The sequence below is a fragment of the Molothrus aeneus genome, chromosome Z (assembly GCF_037042795.1).
Source record: "Molothrus aeneus isolate 106 chromosome Z, BPBGC_Maene_1.0, whole genome shotgun sequence".
NCBI classification, from domain to species: domain Eukaryota; kingdom Metazoa; phylum Chordata; class Aves; order Passeriformes; family Icteridae; genus Molothrus; species Molothrus aeneus.
Window position 1 is genome coordinate 51,179,676 of NC_089680.1, and position 25,444 is coordinate 51,205,119.

General features: G+C 39.8%; 1 protein-coding gene across 1 annotated transcript in view; it reads left to right on the forward strand.

Moving 5' to 3' along the window:
• The first annotated feature begins 213 nt into the window (after window positions 1–213).
• The window catches only part of CHSY3 (chondroitin sulfate synthase 3), a 140,349-nt gene continuing 115,118 nt past the window's right edge, over window positions 214–25,444 (forward strand). Inside the window, exons 1-2 of the mRNA XM_066568979.1 lie at window positions 214–928; window positions 2,542–2,825. Of these exons, the coding sequence (XP_066425076.1) occupies window positions 214–928; window positions 2,542–2,825 (999 nt within the window). The remainder of the gene's footprint in view (window positions 929–2,541; window positions 2,826–25,444) is intronic.

A 25,444-nucleotide genomic window follows, 5' to 3' on the forward strand; every position in this document is an offset into this window, starting at 1 on the left:
TGCCAGCGGAGCGGAGGCGCCGCCGCTCTTGCTCCGCCGCCCTGCCGCCTGCAGAAGTTTGACTCGGGAGCAGCGCAGCCGCCCGGGGCCGCCGCGGCGGGGCAGAGACCCGCGGCGGGAGACGCCGCGCTTGAGGCCGCCGCGGGACGGGGGTCGCCTCCGGCGGGACGCCGGGGGCGGTAGCGCTGCTCCGGGAGCCGCCCCTCCCGCGACATGGCAGCGCGATCCCGGAGACCCTGGCTGAGCGTGGTGCTGGGGCTGGTGCTGGGTTTCACTGCCGCCTCCTGGCTCATCGCCCCTAGAGTGGCCGAGCTCAGCGAGAAGAAGCGGCGCGGCGCCAGCCTCTGCTCCTACTACGGCCGCGCGGCGGGGCCGGGGGCGGCCCGAGGCGCGGCGGCGGCGGGCGGGCAGCAGGCGCCGCCGGGGGCAGCGGCGGTACTGGGCGGCACGAGTTTCAGGAGCAGCCCCTGGGAGCTGCCGCCGGCGGCGGCGGAGGGCACGGTCTCCAGCCCCGCTGCCGGCGGGGAAGGGGAGCCGGAGGAGGAGGACGAAGGAGGCGAGAAGCGGAGCGGCCGGCCTGGCGGCAGCCACAACGGGAGCGGGGACTGGGGGGGCGCGCAGGGCTGCACCAAGCCCCGCAACTTTCTCTACGTGGGGGTGATGACGGCCCAGAAGTACCTGGGCAGTCGGGCGGTGGCGGCGCAGCGGACGTGGGCGCCCTCGGTGCCGGGCCGCGTGGAGTTCTTCTCCAGCCAGGGCTCCGCCGCGCCCCCCGGGATGCCCCCGCTGCCCGTCGTTGCCCTGCCGGGAGTGGACGACTCTTACCCGCCTCAAAAGAAGTCCTTCATGATGATCAAGTACATGCACGACCACTACCTGGACAAGTACGAGTGGTTCATGCGGGCGGACGACGACGTCTACATAAAAGGTGACCGGGGCGCATCCCGCCGGCGGGAGGCAGGGAGGAAGGGGAGCGGTGTCTGGGAGCCCGTTGGAGTCCCCCCGTGGTCGGTTCCCGCCTGGGGCGGGGAGAGCATGGGGCGCCTCGACCTGCCACCGCCCCGCCGGCGTTTGCTTCCAGCCCCAGGTTGCGGGGTACAGGGAGCCGCCCCATCCCTGAGGGAACCCCGGCGTGCCCGGGCCGGGCCGTCTCTGCGGAGGCCGCGACTCACTGGAGAGCCAAAACTGCGGGTTGGACCGCGCCGGGCTCGGTGAGCGGTCCTTTGGATGGGCGTGTGGTCCCGGTTGTGCCGTCCCCGCCCTCGCTTCCGTGGCGATCCTGCGGACGAGCCTCCGCCGTGGTCCGGCGGAGAGGGTCTGGTCTGACCGGGCGCGGCGGGCTGCGGGGCACTGCAGGACTCACGACCCGACCGCGGGGTGTCTGGCGGTCGTGCCTTGCCCCGGCCCCCCGGTGGAGTCGGTGCGGGACTCCTGGGAAGCGCTGCTGTCACCGGTACCAGCTCCCCGCCTGCCTCGACCCTGGGCTGGGCGAGCGCAGCCGCCGCGGGCTCCAAGTGAAGCTGCTGTTGAGTGCAGCGAGCGGCACCGGGAAGCACCAGCCCTGCTCCCGTGCGAGTTTCACAGCACCGTTAGGACGTGATGTTCTGCAGCCTTCTTCCTTTTGGTCTGCGCTTGAGGCTAGCATTGTTTGTGCCGTGTCCTGCGCTTACGAAAGGGAAGCTGAAGTTGAAAGCGTAAGCCCAGGTTGTGAGATTGGTTGCTTACACTATTGTAAGTTCATTAACGGTAGCTGTACCCTTCCCTGTTTGTCACTTAATTTCCAATCGTTTAATAGGCTTCCTGCTCATCAGCTGTCATTCACCTGTCAAATATTTACAGACTTACACATGTATATATGTGTATGCATTCAGTTGCAGGCTAAAGTTGTGTTTTCTTTGAGCTCATTTCGATGGGAGTACTGAACCTGTCTTTAATTGATTACATGGTACCAAATTAAATCAATCCAGAAACTTTTAATTTCAAGTAAATATTAAAGTTTCCTAAAAATAACTAGCTAAGTGATGATAAACACTGTAGCACTGGAACTATTTGAAACTAACAAGAGTTTTATTTTCTTTCCAAGAATTAGTCTGTAATCAAACCTGTGTTTCCTAGTTAATTTAGATTGGCTCTGATATTTTCTAAAATTAATGTATTAAATCTTATCTGGCATTTCCCATCGATTCCTTTTCCTTCCCAGCCTGGAACTATAGTGTCCAAATTGTCCAACTTTAGGGACTTCTTTACTAGCAAGTGCTTTCCATCAGTATTGTTTGAACAGAACAAGTTCACTGTCAAAAATTAAGTTCTGACCATATTCCAGCTTGTGGCTGGAAAGAAAATGTCATTGTAATGTTAATTAAAAAAACCCTGTTAACTTGTCCAAGGATGTTTTCTGTGAGGTCTGGGATATTGCTTTGGAAGTCATTTCCTCTGAGTCAGATACCTGTTACATTTTTATAAAACTTTGAAGTACAGGAAAAGAGATGGCTGGCAGAGTAGTCAGACAAATAACAGTAAATCTTGTCCTTTTTTTTTCAGGTGAAAAATTGGAGGAGTTTCTTCGCTCACTGAACAGCAGTAAACCTCTGTATTTGGGGCAGACTGGTCTGGGTAATATTGAAGAACTCGGAAAACTCGGGCTGGAGCCTGGAGAAAATTTCTGCATGGGAGGGCCAGGAATGATCTTCAGCCGGGAAGTTCTCCGGAGGATGGTGCCACATATAGGTGAATGCCTTCGAGAAATGTACACCACTCATGAGGATGTGGAAGTGGGCAGGTGTGTCCGGAGGTTTGGAGGAACTCAGTGCGTTTGGTCCTATGAGGTAAGTGACAGTATAAATTAGCAGTGTGCTATTTGTTTACAGAGTTTTTCATCTTGCACGGTAAGTACCTGTATCTGCAATCTCTTTCCACCATAATTATCTTGCAGTGCTTGCATCAGGATGTGAACTACAGACTGTAAGGAAAAAAGGGAGGAAAACATTCGCAGCATATTGCTGTTACCATATTTATTTCTACTTGTGTCTTACAGTTTTCATTCGTGACAATTTACTGCGGCCATGTTGTAAGTGTTGCTATGCTGTAAGTTGCTAGAGTATTACCTAGAGGGTTTCGGAACAATCCTTGACAGGAAGCTGTTGCATTTGATATATATATTGTTCATGAAAGATTGTTTTAAGCAGATCTTTTCAAGTTTAGATAAGCATATCTGTTTGCTTTGCATCTCAGTCTCTTAGAATACATTGTAGCATTTGAAGAATGGTCTGTATTTTCTTAATTACTCAGATGTATCTTACTCAAGTTTGTTATTTACAAAAGCAGAAATAGGTATTGTTTGGCTGGGTTTGTTTTTTTTTTGTACTTTTATTTGCAAGACTATCTTCATAGATAAAAATAGGCTGAGCATACAACTACAAGAAAGGGTAAAGGGTGAAACCTAATATGATAAATATTATTTCACTTATTTTTACCAGTTATTTAATATTAATATGTGCTTGCTCTTGTGGCACTCCCTCCATTAATCAGGAAAAATCCATTTAAATGGGCCACAGAAAGAGGCTATGTGGTATTTAGTGTCAAAAAGTCAGAAAAAAAAATTGTGTAACAGTGTTTTTCTGAATGGCCCAGGAAAAGGTGAGCATTTATAAATGCTTTTGTAGGTTTCAGTGTATGTAAACAGGTGAACAAAAGAAAATGCGGCATGCTGAGTACTAATTAGGTAGAAATCTTAGAGGGGCAAATCTACTTCATAATAGAAAGATGCTTTTCAAGCCTATTTCATTATGTGTTGTAAATGCTACTGTGAGATAATATACCTGTGGCTCTGGCAGGGAAGGGAAGGCATTTTTGGTGTTGATGGAAATCCATGTAGAACTATATAGGACCGGTGGTTCCTGATCTGACATCCAAATTGCATGGTACATCTGCAGCCTAATCGTACACTCTGATGTGTTTGGGCTGTGTCTGTACAAAGCTATTTTCCAGCCCTTATGGGCATGTGGTGCTTGCTGATCTGTATCAGGTGGCAGCATTAAGATTCTGCCTTGACAGTTGTATCATGGAAGGGGTTTTGGTTTTGTTTTTACGGCTTGACTTGGGGACAAATCTGTGGAAGAAAACTGATAATATTGTCACCATGGTTATAATGTATTTTGATGTTCAATGTCAGGAAATGTTGGCTCCAAGCACTGATCTTAAGGGGGATGGAACAAAAAAAAACAGTTGTGGAGACTGGTTTATATGACTGCCCAGAAGCTCAGCTTTTCATGGTAGGATTGAGACCTGAAAACAAACTTTTTGAAAAAAACTCATGCTTGTATGAGATCTGGAATAGAGTGACACCAGTCTTCGTTGTCAGTTGCTCTTGAAGGACCTAGGTCTGTGTAATAGAGAATAAAAGAAAAAATGTGTTGGGCATTGCAATAATCCCCACTACTTTCTGACCAGTATTTCTGTCTGATTCTGAAGAATCTTTGTTGCCAGTGCAGAAGCTGTTTGAGAAAATGCAGATGATTAAGACAAAGCTGCTTAGGATGTTATCCCAGCATTAAACCTATTTAGATGGGAAGGAGTGAAATGAGGTGTCTGGAAAGAGAAGCTGCATTTGTGCTTTGGCATAGTTTGTGCTGTACAACAGTATGATACTCCACCCGAGCAGATCTGTGTATTGCAGATTGCTAGATTATTTGGTGAAAAGAGTGATATTTTTCCCTGGGGCACTGAAACTGTTTCTGTGTGCTTTTTCATTCCTGTGTTAGATCAGAAATGCTCTCTATGTGCTAGAAGGGGAATATTCCTTCAGATACATGTGCACAAAATCTACAATTGGGACCAGGACTTCCTGTATAGCCAGTTGCACTTTTGTCCTCTTGTTCTATGTAAGTAATAAACTGAGTCCTGTTGAGCTGCAAGATTATTATGATCTTAGTTGATTTTAGTAAGATAAATAATTTGTATTTTGTATGTATTTGTGAAGACCAATGCAAGCTGGAAACAGTTACATTAAAATTCATGGGAACCTTTTAGCTCCGGAAGAGTTGAATCACTGTTGCCTCATTTTTTACTAGATTTCTTTTATAAGAACTGGATCGGAAAGTCAAAGAGTTGCTGACAAAACCTGAAATGCTTGATCTTTGCTGTGTGGCTTAGCTGGTGTAGTTGACTGGCTGCCTGTCAGAGTTTGTTCTGGTGCTACTTAGGGCTAGCCAGAAGCATATGGTATCTTATATGCATAATATGCTTGCTGACAAGAAGAGGGTAACAACTTCGTTTTTGTTTTTGGTTTTTTTTGTTTGTTTTTTTTGTGTTTTTTTTAATTTTGGTTTTTTTTAAATTTTATTTTACTTTTTGTTGCAAGAATGAATAAGATAAGAGGATATTTGTAGGCCTGCAGTGAGCCACTCTTATTTTTTCAGCTTTCTAGAGTTAAATTCTAGTTCTGCCAGATTTGAAGCCAGGTCTGAAGATTGGGACTCCCATGTACTAAGTGACTCATGACTGAGGTGATGAGCCTCTCTCTGTGTCTGCTGATGGGGCTCCTACACTCCAAATAAAGAATTAGTCATTAGATTGCTAAGAGTGGGAATCTAATGACAGTGTTTTTAGGGTCCTTGTGAAAAATGGAGGACAGAAGGAGGAGGACACTCGAGTTAGTGTCTGTTTTTGGTTACTGTCCTGTTCTGCTGGACTTGGGCAGCCCTGTGTCGGGCTGGAACAGGGGAGAATCCACTTTGCTGAGCATAAGCATCAGGAGAAAAAGAGGTGGTCGTAGACAGGAATAAAGGACTAGCAAAGTGTTGAACTGCTATCTTGACAGCAGCTTAGATTCAAATTGTCTGAAAGCAACAGCTGAACTGTAGTCTAAATCTAGTCCATTTCCTTGCTTCATGAGAAGGTATCTGCTAGAAGTGTATTTTGGATGGATCATTTTCTTTCTACAGAAGATCCACCCTTGTTCTGGTATATTTTTTCAATTATGTTTTAATTTACCCTTAGTTTTGATGATGCTGTAATGATTGAGGTATAATAAACCCGACAAATTTGTCCAAAGTATCTCTGTAAAAAGTCTGTTCATTTGTGTAAGGTCATAGCATCTTCTGCTCCCCCAAATCAGGCTTTTTGGTTTTCAGAATCTATATTTCAAGCTATCATTCTCTTCCACTAATTTTGAAGCTTTCAAAGGTTTTTATTTTAAAGGAATGAAGAAATAAGCTTGATTTTAGTGAGTCATATGTTTTCTATTATTTTAAAACAAAAATATAGCTAAAAAGCTAAGATGCTGTGTACTTCCTTGTTTTGGGATTTGAGTATAGAGGATGATTTGAAATAAAGGTCGGATTGCTTTATCTCTCTTCCCTTCCCCCTTTCTTCCCCCCGCCTCCCCCCCCCCCTCGGCTTTAAAAAATATATTTTGGGTTTTAGAAGACCATTTTGTAATTTATAACCTGAGATTTGAACAGATCAAATAGTGTAGTTCCATAAAATGACTAAAAGAAATGCTGTGTATGAAATAAGTAGCTATAACAATTGAAGAAGACTTTGTCAGGGTGTAAATACTATCAGAGAATGTGGTTTTTTAGAAAATAAAAAATGTCAAATGCAGCATAAAAATTGTCTAAAGACAATTCATTGATGTATTTGTACCATATATTCAAATGCTAGCAAAGCTTTTCTTTTTGTAGCCTTTTCTCCCTTTCTCTGGATGAAAATCATGTAGTATCTTAAGGCAGAAGAGACTCATAAGGATTATCTTGCTGTGTTCACTTTAGAGTTAAAAACTACATTCCTCCAAAGCATCCAATACAGTAGTGTTCCTTTGGTATTGTGTAGGTTGATGTTGAAAGAAAATATGATACTTTGTACATATAAGTAGTCCACATAAATGATATATCTGTTTTTCCCATTGTTTTTTTCTGCTTCGTTTCCAAAATTCAAGGACAACCATAGAATACAGTCTCATTACTGCAACATTCTTTTAGTAAAAAGCTCTCTATTATCCTATTTGTTGTTGATTCCCAGTAGTTACAGTAAATATTGCAGTAAATGTCATGGGAAAATGCCTCTTTGGATCAAGCTGTGTACTCAGAAACTTTTCCTTTACAGTACATTGGTATTTTGATTGTCTGCGGTGGTACTAGAACATTGTAAACCATTTTATGTATCTTCTTCTAAAAATACTTTATATTTTCTGTTTTAGTCTAAGACTTCCTTCCTGTTGTATTTTAATCTGTCATTTGAGGCTTTATCTCTCTCTTTGGTGAAGATCAGTACTAAGCTTTGAGTTCAACCCAGCACCAAACAGAAGCATTAGAGGCGTGGGTGCCTTTGATGATAGGATGGTATTTTGCTCATATTGGGTACTGAAATGATCAGTCTTGAAGCAGCAGTGCTCCACCCCCAGTTAAGTTGTTGAATTCAGACAGGGACATTAGGTAGTTACATAAATGCAGCCAATACTTTAAGAAAACATCAGTGATCCTAGGATAAAAATGCATATAAGAGTGGACCCCTGCAGTAGGGGTCTCTAAGTGTATATGAAGAGAAATCAGATGATCCCAGAGGCCTTAGAACTTCTTGCATAAATGGACATTTTCTGATACAGGATTGCTTGTGTGCTGCCTTAACTCTTTGTTACCAACATCTACCTGATTAGTGATGTTAACTGTACATATCGAATTTCTTTACTTTATGTGATTCTCACCCATTTAGAAAAATCATACTATTGTAGTATAGTGTTTCTGTGTGTCCATGATACAAATAACTGTAAATCCTTAAATGCATATCCTGTTGCTTTAACCATGGTTCCAAGTTGGGTCGTTACTCTTGCCCTGTGTGCCTCTGCCTGGTCCTCACTTGAGCTGCCAGCGCGACTGTGCTGTGCAGATTTCCTGCTTTTTTTTTTCCCTATGGCTTTCTACATAACCTCCTGTCATTAATTTGCTCTTTTATGTGGGGAATTTGGGGAGGGCCTGAGGGCCCTGCCTCTCGTCTTCATGATTCCTGGGGATTCCTTGTCTTCTAAGCTCTTCTTGATCCTGTCATGATCAGCTTGGCTGGGAAGTTGAGGAAAATCATGGTGAGAAAGTAGAATCATTCCTGATAGTTGCATGTTTCTGAGTCATAGGTGTTTTCTCGTGTGGCTCAGCACAACAGCAAGAGCTGGAGATACCTTTTCTGGCATCCTTGTTGTGATGGATAGCATTCCCATAGCTACCATGGAGATGTGCAGAAGAACACACAAACCTATGGCTGTAGTCCACTGTATGAGGGCATCTGATACGTGGTTCCCAGTTAGGAGGGCTGTTTCTCACTTGGTTGAGTGCTAAGGTCTCTTACATTCCTGTCTTAGTTTCAGGTTTAGTGTCCTGTGTTTTCTGCCCTGCCCCAAGAGGAAATATTATTTGTGCCATTTTGGAGTTTTACAGCTGTGTAATTGTGACACTTTGTGCTCAGTTACCAAGTTGCTGAAAGACTCTGGGACATATTTTCATGTCCCTGGTATGAAAAATGCATGGCTACACCTTCCTTCCGATGTGTTTTTATCTAACAGCAGCCCTTTGTTTGGAGGACTGAATGGCTAGCTAACCGTTTTTGAGTCAGTTGCAAATGTTTGAATATTCTTAAAGCAAGTATTTAAAAGTTTTTCCTCTAAGAGTAAGTTCTTGTTTGACTTACTAAAGGATCCCACAGACAAGAAGAAAAAAAGTTCCTAAACTATTAGAAATGTGTATTTAGTTCTGCATATGGGTATCCTGACCCATGTCTCAGTGTCTCTGAATGTTTAAAGCTAACCATGTTGGATTTTTTCCCTCAAGTTTGCTGTAATTTTGTTGGAAGTATTTTCTCAAGACTTTTGTGATATTGTATATATCTAGGTGGTATTTCTACAGATGTCTACTGCAGAAGTCTAGGTGTTCAAGTGTTTAACTCAAAGAGTGGCACAACTGCAATTGTGGCACAACTGTTGTAGACATATCTCGTTTAAACTCATCAGATCATCAGTCTTTACAGTGCTCTATTACTGTACAAGGAATAAGCTTGATTTTTAGAATGAGAATAACAGATGAATAACTGCATTAGTGCCAACTTTAAGTGAATTTGTGAAGCAAAGCAAGATGAAACACTTATGTTTACTTTTATTTTTTTGAAGTTTTCTACTTTATCTTAAAATCAAGTAAACCTAATCACACAGGAAGCATTTGTTTCTATAGATATTTCCAGAACTACCTATGCTTTCAAAGTTTTCTCTTTCCTACAAGTTCTAAAATAACTGTATTTTACATGTACAGATCTGATTGTGGTAATTGGTCATGCTTTGGCTAATAGTTTTGTTAAACTGTCCTACTATAGCCTTTCTGAAGATTAATGTTAGTTGAAATGGAATAGTAGAGAGTTACTGAAAGTGTGTTTAGTTTTCTCAGACACAGACAGTCCACAAGTTGTTTCCTCCTGCTCCCTCCTGACCCCCAGTGTAGATGTGTTTTGTTACTTGTTCTGGACTATTCTTTGTGTCTCGACTCAACCCAACTCAGAAAAATCTCACAGAGATAACTTTTTCCTGACTTTGACTTTCCAGCTTCACATCTTTTGAGATCAAAAGACATATTTCTACTTAAACAGAAAATGCTTACAAAAGAGAGAGGCTGGAAGTTGTAAACTGAGGGAGTTACAAAAATTATTTGAAATAAAAGCTTATTAAATGTACTCTTGAAACCTAGTGGAATACTACAGTAGGATATGTCTTTTTTTAGAAGAATAAGCTTCCTAGCTACTCTTCCAGTTTGTATTTTCCTTGGGAGTTTTCTTCAGGTAGACAAGGAGGCATAAAATGTAGCTGGATCATTTGAAGTCTTCTTGCTTTATTTTATGTTTCTCATTACGAAAGCGCTTTCAGCTCTTTTCAGTTCTTATGTGAGAAGGCATATATTAACTCATCATCAGCATATGCTGCTGTACCATATTCTCTGCAATATGTTTTTATTTAGTTACTTCATTGCATGGAATAACACAAAATACTTGAAGTACCTCATGTATTAAAATTGTAGCAAGAATTGCCAGCTTTGAGGAGTTTATTCCATCAGACCAGTGTCGGGTACTGATTTAAGCTCAAGATGAGTGCCAGGTTGGTCACTTTTTAGTACATATTTGGAGCTGGGGAGCAAATAAATGTGTAGTTCCACCCTTGCTGCAATATTTTTAGCTTCTGGGTATTACTCTAAGCAAAGATTTTTGGCATGCCTGTAAGAAATCTTTTAAAGCCCTCATATACTTTCAAAAATAAAGAACATCTTGAGCTAGAGGTATAATTTTAGGACATTCTGGAGGAGGATAAGCAGCCTGGTAGCTGATACAGGCTTCTTGAATGCTGTTTTATGTATGATTTAGTCTTAAAATGAACCTAGGAAAGGAGTTAGCTTTTTTTTTTTTTGAAATGTAGTGGTGTTGAGTTACATTTCCATTATCTTTTATGTAGTACTCTTGAGATACGCTTTCAACACATTGTTGAAGTTTTACCTTTAGAAAGATGAACATTTAAAAATATTTTAATAGAGGCTTAAAATAAGTCTTCTGTAGTATGTTGGTTTAACCATACAGTTGAATACTGAAAGCTGAAACCTGAAGTTCTGACTGGACAGGTTGTCTGTTTGGTTTTAATTTTTGGTTTGTGCTATTTTATTTAGAAACTTGAAACTGTTCATTTTAATAAGTTTAAAATAGGATGGTAGGCTTCTTGTTGGTTGGTTTGGGGTTTTTCTTGTGTGTATGTGCTTGTTACTTTGAAGGCCTTTATGCTTTCAGGGGTGCTTTCAAGTGCTCTGCTATGCATTTAGAACACTTGAGTCCCTAAACTGTTTTGCCTTTGGTTTTTTTCTTCTTTAATTATTATTATTTTTTACAAACATTTCAGGGACAAGTTAACATCTGAAGGACAAAAATCTGATCACCGGGGACACTGCTTCTTTCGACTCTGCGTTTGCTGTTATAAGAGAAGTGCTTGTCCATGGGGTCCTTTCTCAGTGCAGCATCTGTGAACGAGCTCCTCAGGGTGTACAAACAAATGCATTGAAGAAATGCAGCATTTCTTTAGCAGTATATGTGGCTGCAAGGCAGTGGAAATATATGTGGGCTTTGCTGCTACATGAGGCATACACTGTAACTCTGCACGCACAGAAATGTGCATGTGTACATACACATGTTTAAAGCTTGTGCCTAGGTGATAACCAAGCTTCTGAGAGCATCAAAGTCCTTTGGAGAATAAGCTGTGCTTCCAAGTAGTTGCTGCAGACTCTCTACTGTAAAGCTAAAGAATTTAGCTTTCAGTTTGATTTAAATTTATCTTTCTGGTTAGATCTGTGTCCTTCTGTTCTGTGTATATATATATATATATATTTGCCTTCAATTTAACATAGCTTTTTTCAGCCTTTCTTGAAAGCTTTTTCTTTACTGCTGTAGACTGTAATACACCTATTATCATAATGACTTTTCATCATGAAAAGGCCCATCTTATGGACCAGCTCTTATCCTACTAGAATTGCACAAGTTCCTATTGTGGATCATGACAAAACACAATGACTTTTTATGCCATTTTTATCAGCTGCAACTGAAGTGCAGTTGAGTTCTAGAAGTCAGGGGATTTAGCTACAAAAATGTATGTGATGACTGAGCTTTTAGGAAAGTGCCTAACTCATCAAATGAAACAGTTTTGTTATGTGCTTTTGATATATTTGTTGTTTTTAAATAATAATATGTTGGGTATGAATCTGGCCTGCAAGATGGAATGAAAGTGGAGGCTAGTATTCTGCATCCTTTTCTTCTGTGCTATATTTTTGTGATTTCTTTTTTCTTCATTTGGTAGGGGGAAAAACTGCACCTAACTGAGCATAGTTGACTACCATAGAAAATATGGTCAAACAGTACAAAATAGTTTTTAAAAATATAGTACTGAAGGGTCTAATAGGGACATGTAAATGTATATGCATTTCTTTTGTGGGATTTAATACTTGAGGCTTGCTTAGAATTATGGAGTGTGTCTGTTACATCCTTGCAAAAAATGATTGTTGTTTTTACTTTCAAGAAAGAATTCTGTACCAAACCTATGCATTGGGCATTGCTCCATCCTTGCCATAGGAAGCTGGTGCTCATGTCCCCTCTTCCAAATCTTTTACCCTTAGTTTTTAGTCTCTTAAGTCCAAGAATAAACACCTTTCTGTTCTTAAATTCTTAGCCATGCTGTGGTGTTGACATATATACTTGAAGGTAGCAACTCTATCATGGGAGTGAGATATACAAGACTTTGTGGGGCAGAGAGCCTTGAGTGTGCTAAGATTCTTTTTGCAGTATGCTTAACAACTTGCCCAGTCTGACTTCCTAACTCATGGCTGGAAAAATGTTTTGGACAGCAGTGACTTTATTACTTTAGTTGTACTGCTCCTAGAAAAACTGACTACTCATGTCTTGGATGGGTGGACTGCTTAATGGGTAAAACACTGGATGGCTGGGCCCAGACCGTTGTGAATGGAGGTAAATCCATTTGGTGGCTGCTAGCTCTGCTTGCCTGGGCCTGATTTTGATGCCAGTCCTATTTAACATCTTTATTGATGGTCTGGACATGGGATTGAGGGCATCCTCAGTAAATTTGTAGACAGTGAATTTCCTGGGTGAGTGTGTTGATCCTTTTGTAGGTAGGAAGGCTCTACAGAGACCTGGGCAGACTCAGTCAGTGGGCCAAGGACCACTCCATGAGGCTCAATAAGGCAAAGTGCTGCCCTTTAGTCTCAGCAAACCCCTGCTGCGCTACAGGCTGGGGGAGAATTGGCTTAAGAGCTGCTGGGCAAAAAGGGACCTGGGGGTGCTTGTTGAGAGCCAGCTCAGTGTGCCCAGGTGGCCAAGAAGGCCAGTGGCATCTTGGCCTGAACCAGAGCAGTGTGGCCAGCAGGACAAGGGTATGATCATCCTCCTGTACTTGGTGTGGCTGAGGCTGCACCTCGAGTCCAGTTTTGGCCCCTCTGACACCTCCAGGACATTGAGGTGCTGGAGCTTGTCCAGTGAAAGTCAACAAGGCTCATGGAGGGACTATCAAACATGTCTTATGAGGAATGGCTGAGGTAGGTGGGTTTGTTTGGTCACGAGAAGAGCAGGCTCAGGGGGGACTGTGTCATTCTCTGCATCTCCCTGAAAGGAAGATGTAGTGAGGTGGGAGTTGGTCACTTCTACTGTCCCTGCAGTGATAGGACCAGAGGAAAAGGCCTTCAACTGAGACAGGAGAATCAGATTAGATATTAGAAAAAAGTTATCACTCCTAGGGTGTTCAGGCATTGAAATAGATTGTCCTGGGAAGTGGTGCAGTTGCTGTCCCTGGAGGTGTTTAAGAGGCATCTGGATCTGATGCTAAGTGATGTGGTTTATGGGTTATAGTGGTAGTGCTGGATGGATGGTTGGACTTGATCTTGAAGGTCTCTTCCAACCTTGAAAATTCTATGACTGTGTGAATGCTTAAAGCAGGAGAGGGAAATACTGGAAGGAGGTAAGTTAGAGTAACAGACTGACTTGCCTTTGACTTGGCAAGTTAGAAAACAGCTATTACGAATCAGCTGCTTGTGACTGGGTTTCATCCACACAAGTAGGACATCTTTCATGAGTTTTTGCCTCATGAAATAGGCAAATAGGACGTGATGTTGAAGTTCTCTCTGTGTCTGTAGATGTGTGTATATACATATGTGTGTGTAGAGGTATTTAATTATATTTTTAAGTATAACGCAGCTAAGGTAAGTTGCAGTTAAGTTGGCATTTGCCTTTTTACTCCACTTTGGGGAGTGAATAATGATATAAAGACCATTAAATACTTGTCAGTTTGTTACTAACTTTTTCTGGAGACTGTTTGTTACTATAGCAATTGTTGCGGCTGATAATGTTGGCCCCTTGTCCCCATGTGAGAATCCAGCATTAGAATGTTATTTTGTTTCTGTTAAATATGCCAGTGATTTTCTATAGTATTCACTCTATAGTATTCACTCACTATTTGTGTATTGCTAGTGTACTTAGTGATGTGAAAGCACTTAATCATCCACATTGATCAGAATGGGATTTCCATTAGCTATGTATAGTGTTGATAAAACGCTGATAAAATTTCTTGAGTTCAGAAGGCAAAAAATCTAACTGAGGACCTCAGAACAATCAGGTCAAAATATGTTCCTGAATGTAGGAACAGTCAAATTTTTCATATCTCTCAATGCTGGTGGTACCTTCTTTTTTATACGAAAATATGCTTCAGAAGCAGCATTCCTGCAGGGTAAGTCCAGAACTGGAGGAACTTCCTGCTCATCTCAATTTAAAAGAACTTTGCTGTTGCTTATTGGAATGTTTAGTTTAGTACTAAACTCATAACTTTAGTAAAAAACTTTGTTGTTAATTTTTCATTGCTAAACATCGTTTGGGGACCTAATGCTTACCTTGGAAATGGCCTCCAAAACGATTTTTTTGAGGGTACTATCATAAATCCGTGATGTGGACAACAAAAACAAACGAGATTATGTTTTTACTAGTTTTAATAGCCATGTTACCTTCAGTGTAGGTACACTCTGTATTCTTTCTAACTTGAAATAAAGAAAAAAAGTGATGCCCTGAGTTGGGGGGAGGAAGGGATTTGTTCTTTCCTTGTTGAGTTTTATTTATTTATTTCTGTTTGACTTTAATTATATTAGTCAGTTTGGTCCAACCTTCTCTGCAGAGTAGATACTAGCCTATACAAGTGAAGTAACTTTTTGCCCTTGTCATATCCATAACGACCATGTAGATAGATAACAAAAATAGTTGCCTTGGTTAAGTATTTCAGTTATATGGGAAAATAAGCTGTAGTGAGCACTATAAAATGGAATTGTAAAGAGTTACTCTGTTTTCATAAGCAGTTCAAAGATTTTTTTCATATTTTGTGGTATAATTATTACTTTTTTTGCACTGGGGAAAAATACGTAATAATGAGAGATGTTAAATAGAGGTTTTGGCATCCATTAATCAATACAGAAAATAAACTGGCAATGCTCTTGTATTTAGCAAATTGAAATTTCCATTCATTCACAGACTCTGAGGAAGTATACCTTCCACACATCCCACCATTAGTTTATTATAAACACATTGAGCTCTGTCTAAAATAATAGGATTTTCCATTTTACTTGTCCTGTTCCACTAGAATGTTGTTGTATAAATGCAGTTTCCTCAATAAGTAGCACTTTAAACTTATTTGAGGCAAATATGCAGCCTTTTTTCTTCTGTAAGCTGTTATTACTTTAAAAAGCTCTTGTTCTTTTCCCTTGTATCTATATTGATAAGGTACTATTTGGCTTTTATTTGCTGAGGTATAAGGATTCATGATCCTCTTCTTCCCTTAATCACCCTTCATTTCATTTGCCTCAGTCTCTCTTTTTATTTATTTATTTCTTAAATGTATGATCAGGATTATGTATGTGTGGGAACTTGTGTGTAATTTTTACTGTGGTGCTCAATGTTCAGCCTTGCTCCTGTGGCTCTGGATTCCATTTATCATTTTTAAGGCTTTGTCACTATGTAAATTCATCACCACTTTTCAGTTGGTAATTACTGCCAGGTCAGTGTCATCTTTGGCTGTTTTCACCTACTGAACTTCTGACTGGCAGAACATTCTAGTTGTGCTAAAATTTGCTAGTATAGTAGTTGCATTGTTTAATCCTGTTGCTACTGGAAAACTGTGCCATCCTAAACATTATGTTGCAATATCAGCCAAAAAATGGCCTTTTCTTGTGTGAAGGGAATGTTCCTGGCTCCCACTGTGGCCTCCACAGCAAAGGCAGATGCTGTGATAGGATGAGAGTAAATGTATATTATTGTGTGATCATGTTCCATGTGGAAAACGCAGCCCTTGTGTCCAGTCTGCTTGTACCTCCTGGCAGGCAAATGGTTAGTGAATAAGAAGGGTTTCATTTCACAAAGACCTAAGTCACTCTATAGTACTTATTGAGGGCTTTGATTCCCACTAAAGGAAGCAATTTGGTGCATCTTAAAAGGAAGTTTGGTTTTTCAACTTTATGCTCTATCATTTGCCATTTTCTTTTCTGCTGTTCATGTTAGTTAAATAACTCCAAATAAACATGGAGATGATAAACCCCCAAAGGTTTATCTTTGAAGACTGGACTTGTTTTTCAAATCTGTTATGTGAATCTAAAACTGAACATCTATGGAAGACAAACATACAGTGGTTTCCCATTTTACTCTGCACCCTTCATAGCAAGGACAAATAACAAACAAATACTGGAGTCTGCTGGCAGAGCTGATGTTTCTGGTTAAAGCATATGGACTGTGTAATACAGGTCCTTTTGTGCTACAAATCCGTACCCAATTTAGAAAAAAAAATCCTCTGTGTACTGTTCCTCAATGTTTTAATTCATGAAGAATTGAAGTGGAAGATTCCAATTAATTGTTTTAAGGAAATAAAGGTTGAAGAAGTGTGTATGTATACGTGTGCACACACGCGTGTGTGTGTGTGTGTATGTAGGTATGTATATATATGTGACGAACGCTAGAAGAGTGTGCCATTGCTTTTCAATGTCACAGCTTGAGGCAATTTCCTTGAAATACCTAAAATAATATACAAAATTTTAAAAGAGGTTTTTGGCTAGGTTGGCAATAATGTTCTTGTGAAAACAAGACTTGCATAAATGCATGGATTTTTTCCAGTCCTGATGCTTCTTCAGAGCTTTTAAACTTCAGTATTAAGTAGTAAATATATGTGAGTTAAATCTTATGTGTGCCTATATTCCTTGGGCAGTTTAGTTCATGTCTGTGTGTTCAGGTTGGCACCAGTCCTGCAACTGATACCAAACAAATGGCTCAGTCATTGCAGTTTAGAAGCAGTCTGCTCCTGCCAGCTCTGGCAGCTTTCTTGGAAGAGAGATGTCAACTTGTGCAGAACTTAGCTTTTCCTAAGTGAATAAATTAATGCAAGTTGTAGACCTAAAACTGCCTTTGGAGTCTGCTTGCAGTGATCTTTGTTCCATGCTGATATATCCTTTAGTATGAGAAGATATGTTGTGTGCCTTTTTGGCATTCAAAGAATGAGAAGAGTCGTAAAACTCTTGAGCAAGCTCTGAGGGCCCTTAGTATGTGCAGGTGTTAAAGCTACTGCCCATAGAGGGGTTCTGAGCTGAGATGAAATCAGTCCACCTTCTCTCTTTGCTCTGATAAAAATCACTGTCTTTTTATGTCCTCCACTTACAGCTGTAGCAGGGAACTTGTGGCTTGTAGGAGAGATGCAGCCCTTGGATTTGTCATAGTCTGCAGCAGCTTTTTGGTGTTCTGCTTTTGGGTGACACAAAACCATGTGGGAGCAGGAAACTCACCAAAGTGTTTGGTTTAAGAGGAGTCATTTCTCCCCTAAGGAAAGTTTGTCTCCTACCTTGCTGCACTTGCTCTTTGTATACATCTCTTTAGCCTACTTTGTGGGAAGTCTCTTCAATTTAAAGTTTAATTAAATGTATGTCACATACTGAATATAGTGACTTATTTTCTGCCATAAAATTGCCTCCTTGCTCAGAGCTTACATTCCCTTCATCCTCCGTCTCTTTCTGCAGCTTTGCCCTTTGTATTCTGTTGCCACTTGGTCTCATTTGCAATAAAATTCTTGCTCTCACTATTGCTTCTGCTTTTGAAGTGATGTGAAAGCCTATAAAACCATACAAAATTACTCCGTGTTACTGTGGAAATGAAACTGTTTCAGTATAAGCTGTGATCTGTCTATGAAAAGAAAAAAAATCTTGCTAATGAAATAGATGTGCAAGGCAAACGTATTAAATGAATGATGTGTGCTGTTAATGTTTCCTTCAGTGGTTTGAACACAGAAAGGAGAGATGTCATTTTCAGTGCATGAAACATTAATCACTTTCAAAGGTTATTAAGGAAGAAGCATGTTTTTTTCTGTAGTTTTTGAGCTTTTTTTCCCCCACCAAGGTCCCAAAAAAGTAGCTTTTAAGTAAGTTGCTTGCTTCAGTCAAGAAATATGTCCACAGACACTTCTAAGCTGTATTATCTTCCTCAGATCTTCAGATTTTTTAATGTATTTTGTTGAGACTACTACCTCTTCTTCATAGTCTTATGTTTCCAGAGAAAGTCTTACAATTTTTAAAAGGTTTTTTAGCTTTGTAGGAAGGCAACAAGTTGAAGGTAATTCTCTGAGGTTGGATGGAGTGTAAGTTACTGCTGTGTCAACCGGTAGTGCACTCTATCCTGAAATGAAAGGATGTGAGACACCAGGTTGTTTTTCCTCACAGTGACGATGGCACTGAAGATGTGCTCTACCTTCTTCCTTCTGTGTTACCCCGTAATGCTGAGCAGCTGAATGCTGTTGCCTGAAGTGTTGCTTTGACGCCAGACAGATTTTAAGATAAATTCAGTTTTCTTGGGGTTTCCTGTACACCTCTGTGTCTTGAGTATTTTTTATTGTTTTTATTATTATTTATCTTCAGTACCTTTTTCAGTAGCTAAAGGTCATATAAACTGCTGTGGAATTCATAAGACAACATTTTTTATATATACCCTCTTTGTTCACTCAAAAACCATAGTTCTACAGCTCTTAAATATTAATGACATGTAGTATTCTTTGTTACAAATTTTCAAAACCTGAACAATGTAATTTTCATGGGACACATCTTCAAGGTTTTCCATAATAAGAGGCATTAATAGCTTTTAGAAAGCATTTTTAATGTTTAATAATTTCATACACGTTAATACCATAATGTTCTCCAGATGGTGAAATCACTAAGCAATAAAAATGCTTTCACCCTGGTAATGTGTGTGTCTCCCTGAATGCCTGCAGCCATGTTCTCTGTTCTAAATCTTTCAGATGTAATCAGTTAAATGTGGTTAGTTCTCAAAATCAGTTGGATGGGAGACCTTTGGAAGACATTAGATAATTGAAAGAAATGATCTTGGCAGTACCTGGTGCATTTCTCACTTTCCTTAATCCACACTTGGGGAATGCCTGCAGACCAGAGTGAAGAATGGAGCTCTACGGTATGCTTGCTGAAGTACTTCCTCTAGAAGAGATACCAATAGTGGTTCTGGCAGCTAGTGACCCAAAGAAATCCCATATTAATCTGCTTGAAAATCTTCATCTCACTTTTTTTGTTTTATGGTCAGCCTACATAAATCTCTTTGAAAATCGTTACAGTATTGCCACACATTATTAACCAGCTCAACAATGTTAATTTCTTTAGCTGGATGGATTCTTGCCCTGTTCGAGAGCTGAACTGTTTGGACTTCTGCACAAGTGATTAGAAAATATTCCAGTGTTCAAATGGTTTATAATTTCATCAAGGTGACTTTTTTACAATGTGTGTGCATTGTAAGTAATTGGCGGTATGCAAAGCCAAATTGGTTGTTTGGATTGTGAACTGTGAGTGCATACTGTTGGCTTGGCTGCAGAGTTTCTGTAACAGGATTGTGAAGTGTTTCTGAAATGTAGGTACTGAAAAAAATACGTTCTTTAAGAGGGTATATGCTCTCAAGGCCAGGTGCAAGCAAAGCCCTGCAGTCCTGAAGAGTTGGAGGGTGGGAGTATCACATGCATGGCTTGGACATCTGCACAATCATCACTGAAGATGGAAGGCAAGATTAAGAGATGTGTTTATTGGGCAAAATGAGGATACCTGAACAGATCCTCAGCTGAAAAGTTTTCTATGAGTTTTGAAGAGACAAAAAAGAGAACAACATGCCACAGTCTCACCATTGTGCCCTGTGTAAGGAGGGATGGATGTGACAAATGAGAGAGTGAAAGAGGAAAGTGGAGAGAAAGGAAAAAATATGCTCATCTAGGAAGGGATAGAACCAAATATCTCCAGTCTGGGATAACATGTATAGCCTTGTGATAGGGCCTTGAAGTTGAGGACTTTGAACCAAGTGCTGTTAGAGCTGAGAGCAGAGGGAGGCTTTCTGAGGTCATGAATGATTTGTTTCCATCTAAGGAGATACGTTTGGGGCTCTTGTAGGTGAATGAAGAAAGGATAAACCGGAAGAACTACTAAATACTAATAATATCAAAATATAGTGGTAGTGATGATGTGATGTTCTGGGCAAAATTAAAATTGCACTAGTTAAGACATGATATATATTTGATGGAAGAAGCCAATGTGCTCTCACTCCTTAAAAGAATCAATTCATTAAGGGTTCACACTTAACGTAAAAGACACTTGAATCAACTGCAGTTTTTATAACAAAAAATCCTCTTCTTGAGCAGCCTTAGAAAACTAGATTTTTTTTTTAATGGCTCTCCTGGTTTAGTTTTCTTTATTAATTTTAGAATTATTTTTTATTTTTATAACTTATGTCACAGGCATCCAGATCAACACAAAATTAATAAAAATTTACAAAAAAACCAATGATTCATACATGCAAGAGTGAGAGTAAGTTTAAATGTATGAAGTTATATTTTATAGCAATTTGGCACTATTGCTGTTTTGGTTTTTGTTGTTGGTTTTGCTGGGGCTTTTTTTTGTTTGGTTGGTTTTTTGTTTCCTTTTATTGGAGTTGTTTTGTGTTACTTTTTCCCTCCCCAGTTTAATGGTTTAGTGCTGGCACTCAGGCATCCTTGGTCTGTTCCAGTTTCTTGGAACAATAAATCTGTAGCCTTTCACTGTTATCTACACTACCAACAAGTCACATCAGAGTCTGTGCAGTAGGCTGATGATGTTGTTTATCACCTTCACTTTCACAATGTGCACATGTATCTTTCTTCCTAGTTGAATGCTGGACTGAAAACCCCAATTTTAACACCTGGTTACCTCATGATCTAAGTCAGACAGCTAGGTCTAGGTCTGCTAGGTCTACAGCCTAGTTAGGTTAATTTTCTGTAAAAGTTTTGGTATGGGTCCAGTCTAAGTGGGCAGCAGGGGAGAAAAACCATATAAAGTTGCAGCTTTTGTGACTCCTTATCAACTTACAGTAATCATTTATAAGTGGAAGTTAGCCCATGTTAAATACCTGTTAGGCTCATGTTTTCCTTCAGGTGTTGCTTTTCAGGCACTGGATAAAACTGGATGTCTTCTTCCAATGTCCAAATGCATAGTCCAAGTCAAGAGCACCTCTTTGCGGAGGCTCTGGTACCTACCATTTGAAACAGGCCTTTTAGATCATGGGGAGCAATATTGTGTTTGAGGGCGGGATTTTCAAATTCATGGGATTTTTTTTCCTCTCTATCTATTGAATGCTTCCCATCTTGCATGAAATATTTTTTTGTTTTGGTCAGTCTATTCTCTTCCTATGAAGAATGTCAATAGAAAAAGTAATAAAAGGACTGGAAAATATGTTCCTGTTTATTTTGTAGATTTACTGTTTTGCCCCCTTGGCAGTCTCACATCAAATTTCAGTCACCTTTTGATTCTACTTGGTGATTTTTTTGACAGATCTCATTTTTAAACCAAAGTGTATATGTTACGCTGCATACTGTTCTTTCCTACAGACTTTCAGCTGCAAACTGTTCTTCATTTCTATCAACAGTTATCTTCAGTAAACTTACTAGAAAGCAGCTCAGTTCTTAATATGCTACATTCTAGAAAAAGTTCTGCAAGTGTGAGCTAAAGGTAAAATTCTGGTGCTTGGCAGATGTGGTTTTTGCAGACTGTTGTGTCTGAACAAAACAAAGGAAAAGCAAACCTGTTGCGGTGCGCATTTGGCCGCCGGTGATCTCTCTGACCCAGCTAGCAGCAGAGCGGCTGGAGACGGGCCGGCAACAACACCCTGAGGGATCTGCAGAGATCATGGGAAAGCCTCTGGTCTCGGGAGCTTGAGGATGGTGTGGTCACATGGCACAGCAACAAGGAAACAACGGGTACAGTTGAAGTGCCAAAATTGTAGATATTTATTAAATAAAGAAAAGGTCACAAACAAGGCTGCAAAACAAAACATAAAGAGGCTGCTTCAGAAGACTCCAAAGTGTGGCTGACACACCTACATATAGTCTCTCATAGAATGTTCTAGAAGCCTCTGGCCGATCACAGGCTGTTGATCTGCATGGCCACTCCCAGTTGGTCCCAGACTCCTTTCTGTGTCCCTTGCTCCTCACCATAAGCTTCTCAGATGTCATTAGTTGTGGCTTTTAATTTCTTTAGGCATGATGTTGGTTGTCTGTGGTGTGGCAGTGTGCCCAGTCTCTGGCCTGTCCTCTCCAGGACAGGCTCCCACACAAAGTGACTTCTGAGCATCTGTTGCTTAGAAGCCTGTAGTTTACACAGTTACAGGGTTCTTAGTAGTTCACCTAAAGATGGTAGCTTTAAATAATATGACAATTGTGTGGTGATTTATCATAATCAATTTTAGTTATTCTTCTTTGCTTACAGTTAATAAAATGTAATTTCTTTTAAATGTTTGCTAGACAGATGATGTTCGTTTGTCTGTTTTCTGTCCCAAAATTTCAAGAGCATTATAATGGAGATAGCAATCCAACATGAAAGCAAATGATTGTCTCATTAAAAAAAAGCCTATAAAGCCAAGTGGAGATATATGAGTTGTGAATGTTCTGATTTTTCCTTACTGTCATAGTCCACAACTCTTCAATTATGCCTGTCATCTACCATGAAAAGCTCTTTGGGAGGAAGCACTGTGAGGAAACTCTCCATCAGCATGTGTTAGTTTTAGGAAGTGTTAGGATACATCATCAGCTGGCTGAGGAATGCAAAGGAAAAGGCAGGAGCCTTCCTTTTGGCAGCCAGAGAGGGACCAGAAGGTGTTTTGCTTTGCTAGGCGCAACCAGCCATGGACTGGTATATGGTAGTTTTTTCCTCACTTCAGCCCCTATGTTGGCGTCCTCCAAGACCCTCCTTAGTCACAGGAGAGTCCTCACAATCTGAGCAGTCCTTCACTTATTGTAACACAGAAGGAAAATCATGTATTTGTTTGTGAAAAAATTGGGGATGACCATGAAACAGAGGCTTTTCTAAATGCGTTTTCCTTAATCCTCTGACATTGCAACTCCCAGGATTTGTCCCATAAAAAAAAAAACCAAAACCCAATAACAAACAAACAAACAAACAAAAAACCCAAACCAAACCAACCAACCAACCAACCAAAAAAAACCAGATATGATTTGCCATACAAATTGTCAGCTCCATAAGTATTAGGGTTTTATTTTTTGGTTCAAAATTATAATATCTGAATATTTTAAAGTATCTAGGGAACATATGACACAAAGTGGCATTTCTGTCCCTGGCTGACTTTCAATAGAATATTTTTACAGACATTCATTGTGCCATTTTGTCACACAAAGTGTAGGAGAATCAGGATATTATTTAAGGGCAGAGCATACATATTTCCCTTTCTTGGGGTTGTTTTGTGTAAATCTGCTTGAGAGGCATAGGAAGAAAAAAGCCCTCACAATTATTTGGTCAATTGTAAATTGTGATTGCACATTTAGTACTCTGAGAACTTTTCTGCTTCATGATTACTTTATCAAAACTGATTAATTCAAGGTTTTACTTCCACCTTGTATTTATAGTCTATACTAATGGTAACCCCATGTTATCAGCATACTTCCTCTGACATGCAAGCTGATGTAATTTAAAAGGTGCAGGATTTCTCTGTCATGCAGTAACAGCTATTTTATTCTGTCCAGGTGCAAAAGGAACATGTATGCATATATAATGAACTTCTGTGACTGTGTGTAAATACTTATTCTGTCATTTCTTCATCCAACTTTTTATTCCAAAATTCTTTTCCATAGATTTTATATTTGTCATGAAATTTTATTATTGCTGAAAAAGTTGTAGTCCAACACTTACTCCCTGAGATAGTGAGACCCTGTATAAAAACCTGTATGGATGACAAACAGCACTGAAGACTTTGTTACCACGTGAGTAGTGTCTTGATTTCAGCAGCTTTGCTGATAGACTAAGCTTTACTATGTGGCTATGTGCTACTTTTGCAATGAGGAATCCTTTTTTATTAAAAGCTAAACCATAATATACTTTATTCAAAGATAACCAGCGTGTTTATCTTTATTCAAAGATAAGCAGCTCAGACCTGTAGCATTCATGAGCTGTGTTACTGTGGAATGACAACTTAGCTTATGATTTGCATGCTCTTTTTTATTATTTCTTCTGATCCCTGGGATAAAGTGTTGAAATTTTTCCCATCTCTTGCTGTGTTTCTTTTGGTTCTTAAATTCTAAATGTTCTTCCACCCTAGCACTTTTCGTAGTTATCCAGCAATTTCCCAGGACCTTTAAATTTTTGATACAGAATCTGTTATTGTAACAAGAATTAAACAGGAATGAATAAGGCTTCTCTGTACAATTTATCAGGTTTCCCTTTTTGCTAGGTATTCTGAGGATTTATGTTATTTTTTTCAGATGTTGGTTTGTTTTTTTTTTAATTTGGTCAAAAGTTATGTGTTAAGTTTATGATTAAAATGAAAATACAGATTGTTTGGCTAAAAGCAGTATTTAGGTATTACAGATTGGAAGGATACATTGCTTCAATTTAGCTTTGTTGGAAAGAGCCTATATAGTTTTAAGTTTTCATCTTGTCTCTTAATAAACCTTCTCTTTTGGCCAGTATGTAAGAGATAGAGAAATAGTAAACTCTGTTGAACAGTTAGCAGAGGTGGATAGACATTTTCTTTCATGATACATCTTCAGTGATGCTATCTTTTAGTTTCTAATAGACTTCCATAAATGATCAGATTAATTCACTGGCAATGGTTTAACTATTATAATTAGATTAGTTTGGTTTTGGTCGACTCAGTTCATAATTAGTAAGTATCGTGTGCTTCTTTTCTTGTGCCATCTCTGAAAGAGTCGGCACAAGAAAAGAAGCATTATGATGGTGTTCTCTAAGAAGGTTGCTAAAATGGCTATTCTCATACTACTTTGACTTACAGAATCAAATGCAACTGAATTTAAAAAGACTTACTGAAAGTAAAAACCTATTTAAGAAACACTTTCTATATCATTCTATCTGTTCTCAGCTTTTCACATTCTAATACTTTGCTTACTTATATTTTGAAGTTTGCTTTCTGTGTCCATGCTTATGTTCCTACATTGTAAGAGCTCTGCTGCTTCTTCTTAGTTATGTTATGTTAGTTATGTTAGTTTCAGTGTGTAAAGAAACTTGCTTTTTAATGTTTTTAAAGTAGAAGAATACATAAATCTGACTACTTGGTTTGTTTACATTGTTGCTGGAGAAGATGGAAATACTTTATAGCAATTTCAAAAGTGTTTAAAAAAATCAGAAATTTTTCCTGTAAAGACTAAAGGTGATCTTTATGTCAATATTCTTTGTGTTCAGAAATTAATTACAAGTGCAAATAATTTGTTTTCTCTATGTGGGAAAAAAGGGAAGATCAAAGTTTGAGAGATGCCCTTTTTCTTCCCAAAAAGCAGTTACTGTTTAAATTGGTTTTGAGGCATGTTGTTTACAGTGTCTTCTTG